Source organism: Corylus avellana, chromosome 2 (genome assembly GCF_965113065.1).
Source record: "Corylus avellana chromosome 2, dhCorAvel1.hap1.2, whole genome shotgun sequence".
In the NCBI taxonomy this organism is placed as follows: Eukaryota; Viridiplantae; Streptophyta; class Magnoliopsida; order Fagales; family Betulaceae; genus Corylus; species Corylus avellana.
Window position 1 is genome coordinate 24,953,218 of NC_142491.1, and position 6,622 is coordinate 24,959,839.

The 6,622-nt window shown below is 38.8% G+C and overlaps 1 protein-coding gene across 1 annotated transcript; it reads right to left on the reverse strand.

The window, feature by feature from the left end:
• Positions 1-1,541: 1,541 nt before the first annotated feature.
• LOC132169334 (uncharacterized) lies at positions 1,542-2,180 on the reverse strand. Its single transcript, XM_088512678.1, has 2 exons — positions 1,959-2,180; positions 1,542-1,874 (listed from the first exon to the last, which is right to left on the reverse strand). Exons 1-2 carry the CDS (start codon positions 2,178-2,180, stop codon positions 1,542-1,544), a joined length of 555 nt encoding a protein of 184 aa, XP_088368804.1.
• Between the last annotated feature and the right edge of the window lie 4,442 nt (positions 2,181-6,622).

Sequence of the window (6,622 nt, forward strand, 5' to 3'; positions counted from 1 at the left end):
GCGAGATTTTAAACTCTTTAATTGGGCTAAGTTTGGAAAGCGCCTTTACGGCTATTTTTCTTAAACACTTGGACTTGGGAATGGGCCTTTACGAATATTTTTCACCGAGGCAGACATTAACACAATAATTTCTTAATATTCCTTGGATTAATACAATGCTTTTACAAAGTAAATTGAAATTGAAGCTAGGCAATTTAAACATAGTATTTCTTCACATGCTTGGCATTCCATGGCCTCAAGAGTGCCTTCCCCTCTCTGTCTTCGAGGTGATATGCTCGAGCTCTATGGCATGCCATTACTTTGTAAGGTCCTTACCAATTTGGAGCTAGCCTTCCCTTGGCTGGGTCCTTGGTGGCGACAGTAACTTTTTGTAAGACTAAGTCTCCCAACTTGAAACTTCAGTTCTTGACCTTTTGGTTGAAGTACCGAGCTACCCTCTCTTGGTATGCTGCCATGGTTACTTGGGCCTGGTCCTGTCTTTCCTACAGCAAGTCAAGATGTAGCCTGATGCCTTCGTCACTGCACTCGGGCCGAAATGTTTCCGTGCGGAAGCTTACCGATCCAACCTCGGCTGGGATTACTGCTTCGTCGCAAAGGAAGAGCATAAGGAGTCTCTTCGGTTGGAGTCTTCTTCGTAGTTTGGTATGCCCATAGGACTTCTCAGAGATCCTTGGCTCACTCTCCTTTACGCTCGCCAAGCTTCTTCTTTAGCATCTTGAACGTGGTCTTGTTGGTGGCTTCTACTTGCCCATTCGCTTGGGGATGTCTTGGGGATGAGAAGTAGTTTTTGATATGGAGCTTGGCATATCATTCTCGAAATGAGTCACAATCAAATTGCTTCCCATTTTCAGTGAAAAATGCGTGTGGAATGCCATACTGACATATGACATTCTTCCATAGGAACCGCTCCAAGCATTTGGCTGTTATGTTCTCCAAGGCCTCCACTTCTGCCCATTTTGTGAAGTAATCTACATCCACCACTACGAACTGAACACCCCCATTTCCATGGGCGATGGCCCTACTATATCTACCCCCCATTGTGAGAAGGGCCAAGGTGAGGAAATGAAACTTAGCTCCTCAGGGGGTTGCTTGGAAACATTGGCAAAGCGTTGGCAATTGTCGCAAGTACTGACTATTTTCATCGAGTCCGGACTCATGTTCTGCCAGTAGAAACCTGCTCAGACAGCTTTGTGTGCCAACATTCTTGCTCCTGAATGACTGCCACATATGCCTTCATGAATCTCTCAGAGGATGTAATCACCTTCCTCCTTAGAGACACACTTGAGAATGGGTAACATGAAACCTCATTTGTAAAGGGTTCCATTTACCAGGGTGAACCGAGCAGCCTAAGTCCTCAATTGGACTGCTTTCTTCTTGTTAGTTGGAAGAGTTCCCTTCTCCAAAAATTCCACCAACTCTTCTGCCCATTTTGGCATCACCTCTATTGCTAAAACCGTTATCTCCTCGTTTATAGCAAGCTTGAGTAGAATTTGGATTGGTTCTTTGGTTTTTTTCACACTGCCCTCGGTTGCCGAACCTATCTAAGCCAAATGATCTCCCTGTTCATTCTCTTTCCTTGGGATTTTGATTATACAGAATTTTTTGAAAAAATTCTGCATTTTCTGTACTTTAGATAAGTATAGCTTCATCTTCTCCCCTTTGGTCTCAAATTCTCCTCGGATGTGTTCGACAATCACCTTGGAATCGATTCGTATCTCAACGAATTTTGCTCCCATCTCCTGAGCCAAGGTAAATCCTACTAAGACCACTTCATATTTGGCATCATTGTTAGTATTCTTGAACTCCAGCCTCATAGAACTACACAATTCTTCTCCATCTAGTGTTATCAACACCACTTCTACTCCACAATTCCACTTTGTGGATGTTCCATCCACGTAGATCACCCATACTTCGTCCCTTGGCCATTCTTGTGTTTATGGCAGATTGGTGAATTCTACCAAGAAGCCTTTGAGGGCCTGGCTTTTGATGGCGTTTCGAGGGACGAACTCAATATCAAACTCCTCTATTTTGATTGCCCAATTAGCTAATCTGCTAAACAGATCTAGCTTCCGCATCACCTTCTTCAGTTGGTACTTGGTTAGGACTTTGATTGAATGAGCCTCGAAGTATGGATGAAGCTTCCTTGATGCAATAGTCAAGGTGAAGGCAAGCTTCTCCATTTGCACATACCTTTCCTCGGCTCCTCTCAATGCTCGGCTGATGAATTACACTGGCTTTTGGATGCCTTCTTCTTCTCGAATCAATGTTGCACTAACCGCAATTGGCGATACAGCTAGGTATAGGTACAACATTTCCCCAGGAATTGTTCGGCTCAACAAAGGTTGGCTGGCCAAGTACTTCTTCAGCTGCTCAAATGCTTGCTCACACTACTCGAACCATTCAAATACCTTTTTTAAGATCTTAGGCATTTGTCAGTTGATTGAGAGATGAACCTATTCAGTACTGCAATCCTTCCCGTCAGTTGCGGAAGCTACTTCGTATTCTTCGGGGATTGCATGTCTAGGACTGCTTGGATCTTTTTAGGGTTGGCTTCAATTCCTCAGTTAGACAACATGAAATTGAGGAATTTCCCTGAGGAGACTTTGAAAGCACACTTTGCAGGATTTAACTTCATCCCGTATTGCCTCAACGTCTTGAATGTTTCTTGCACATCATGGGAGTGGTCGAATGGTAGCACACTCTTGAAAAGCAAGTCGTCGATGTAGACTTGCATATTTCTTCCAATCTGATCTCAAAACATCTTGTTCACCGGCCTCAGGTAAGTGGCCCCAGCATTCTTTAGACCGAACGGCATGACTTTGTAGCAGTACAAGCCTCAGTCTATGATGAATGCGGTTTTCTCTTGGTCAGCCTCAAGTTGTAGCCAGAAAAAGCATCCATGAAACTGCGGGTATGATTGATGGTGCAATTCATGAAATTGTGGAGCATGATTTCTAGGAGCTTGAGCTTGCCATGGGAGATTAGACTGTTGGCTCCATGATGGGTTATAGGAATTAAAATAGCTGTCATTCCCCGGTCTAGAGAATGATTTGTTCATATGCCCAAAAGAATAATTAGAAAACTGTCTTGATGAAGGACAATCTCTAACATGGTGATAAGGGTTATGGCAATATGAACATAGTCCATGGGGTGTCAGAATGTTTCCCCACATTTGTGAAAACAAAAATAAAATAACAAAAAGAAGTTCAAATCAAAAGAAAAATAAAAATAGAATTAAAAACTTGCGAAGATGCAGACACGAATGTCCAAGCATAAAAAGAAAAAAAATATCAGATCCGTAATTAAACAGTAGCAATGCTGTTGTTCGAATGTACGATTGTTAGTGCGCATGATCACACTGGTGCGCTCGATCACACTGGAATGGACGCTCGAGCGCACCTCCGTAGACAGCACAGGAACTCCGGAAAAACCATAAAACAGAAAAATTTTTAAATTAAAACAAAATAAACTAGGGAAAAAAAAAATTCTAAACAAAATTAAATAATCCCCAACAACGGCGCCAAAAACTTGTTGTGACAAATACTACCTAAATTAATCGATAATATTTACTACATTTTACTCGTAAGTGCACAAAATCAAATGATAGTATAGTGCGGCAAATACGAGATCATTCCCACTGAGATTGTTGATTTTGTTTAGAATTTGTTTTTTAAATTAAAATATCAACTTTGTCACAGAATTGATATTATGAAAAAGAAATAAAGATAAATGAACAAGTATGGCTTTGATATCCACCACTAATGATGCTCAATAATATAACAATGTCAATGTTCCAATCATATTATGAATACATAAAGTTTGTCAACCTAAGAGCATGGGTTTATACTCCTTAAGCTATAGATTTTCCTAAGCAACGAATTAGGCATAGATGTATACTCTAACTCTTTTCATTCTTAAAGGATTTAGCATGGGTGTCTACTAAGTTAGTCTTTAAGAAAGCATAAATCTGTGGAAATCAACAAACACATTTTAATTAAAATAAGGGGAAAAATACATTGTACCCCATGAACTATCCACCCAATTGCACTTTGACCTCCAATGTTTAAAAAGTGACACTTGACCCCCCCCCCCAAACTTCCAAATTCTTTCGATCATTCTGACTTTATTTTTTTTTCCCAAAGTGCCCCCATACCAAGTTTTTTTTTTTTAAAAAAAAAAAAAAAAAAAAAAAAGTTAAAAATTAAACATTAAAGAACCAAAAACTGCTCCCAGGAGTAGCCTCCGAATTCTCCTGTTCAAAGTTGTCTCTTCAATTGTGTCCCCTAAATTGTGAGGCTTAGAGGTCTATTTATAGGGCTTAGGAGAGTCCTAGAAGCCCTAGTAATCCTAGGAAATTCAGAGTCTAGCCTCCTAGTCCAATTAGAAAGTAATCTTAGTACAAATCAGAATAGGATTCGTCTAGATTTGCGTTCTTTTATTGCGGGACAATTTTGGTATATCAAAACTCAGAATTAGGAAATGCTATTTCACAATGATTTGTATAATTTTGAGTTTGTTTTCTAATACCGCTAGAATCATCTCAATTAGACACTTGAGCTAAAAGTTATGGTCAAAATACCAAGACATGTGCAGAATCCAAATTTGAATCTAATCCGATTTTGACTCAAATTAGAGAAATTTCGATTTAATCATTTCCTTTATTTGATTAAACTTAACCACATCTTCTAGGTCCTCTATTACGATTGGTTATGCTTAACCATATCTTCTAGGTCTTCCCAATTTGCCCTTTAAGCTTGGAACTTTTTTGGAAACGCTTTCTTTTCTTACATGACCTACAAAAACACGGAAAACACAAAAAAAAAAAAAAAAATAGCACAACATAACAAGACTAAGAACTTAACAAGTCTAAATTAAGGGCTAAAATATAAATATTTTGGCACTTATAACAAGTGATTTGTAGCAAATCTGAAATTGATTTCAAACAAAGAGGAAGACAAATTGTTAAGAGGTAGTCAAGAGTTTTTAAACAAGAAAGGTTGAAGAAAGAGAATCGAGCGAAAGAAGACTATGAATTGATTTTTTCTAAATCATTTCCATCAAGACTTCAACTTGATCTTTTAGAACTACTATCATTTTTATTTTTACTTTACATTTTACTTTTCCCTGTCAAGCAAGAGTGGGTTGATTATAGTCAACATACCATTTAGTAAGAACTTCCTGATGCAGAGTCCGTTCAGTGGCCAACTAAGGGCGTTGTTTATTTTATCATTTCAACCAACGTAGTTGATGTGAGATCAGCTATTGAGGTACTAGTGAAATCAATTAACTGGTAATTGACTCCATGATTCGCATCTCGGCCTTAATCCTCTCGGAATAAGACTCAGAGATCTCATCATCTCCGAAGAGAGAGCTAGACTACAGCGAAAGACTTTTCTAAGATGGCAATAATTTAAACCATCATCATAACAATCAGACTGAAACTAAAAGCATCATGACATAGATAGATCTCCCAATGTATCGGCCAGAGACCAATCTTCAAAATATAATACATATTACTACAAGCTATTCTAAAATAGCATTAATGCCCATACTTAACCAAACATAACATAAATACAATCTCGATCAATTCCTAACGGATAGTTTCTTCAACCCCATATGGATTTGAGCCAAATCGAATCCACATCCTCAAAAATGACTTGGATCAAGTCCTTTACCACCACTAATTTGCTCCGTGAATCCATCATCTGCTAAACTAGCTATAACAAAACAAATATTCATAATGGGGGGGAAAAAAAATACAACGGTAAGCATGTCATTTGAATGATGAATTCAGTTATTAATAAATCACATGTAGCATTGTGAGGTGACAATTTATCATGAATGCCATATTAATATAATTCAAGTCATAGTTTAACTGTACGGTCTACCCGAGATATTACCCTTTCTCATCGGGGTTGGCACTATTCCGAGGAACCTGTAATATAATGCCGGTGCCCCAACCATTATACTCTACCATCAGTAACTAACAGCCTGACTGAGTTCGACCTTGGGTGGCCCACGCTACTAATAATGTAAACCCTATAGTGACCCGCCAATCAAACATGGTTGCATCGATCACAAAATAATAGTTGGATCCAAGGCCCACACAACACACACACAATTGACCAGAGAGTTAACAGGTATAGTAAGCTCATGGCCGTTATCCTGCACAATATGCATGTACCAGTGTACCATGTCATACGATGCAATTAGTCTTATCTGTCTTTTATATGAATGCTCTTACAAATCTCACCATATTCATTTTTTTTTTTTTTTACACACCACATATTTTCACAAAATAAAGTTCATAGTAGATCAAAATGTACTTCATGAGAGATGTAAAAATGCATGTTTAGTACACATAAAATAGTCGTGCAATGCAGAAAAAATAACAAGTATTCATGTGAGTTTGTACTCACCCGGGTCGTAAAGTTCCTCCACAATTTCCTCCAAATGTTCCACACTCTCGATATCGATGAAAATACCTAACATCAGTCCTAAATCTGAGCTAAAATGATTCCTAAGCCTAAAGCCTAAAAGTGAACGAAACAAAGTTTCTACCTGAGATTCAAACATTCTGACAAGCTAGGTCGAGCGTTCGGCCTCGACCTTAAATGTTCGA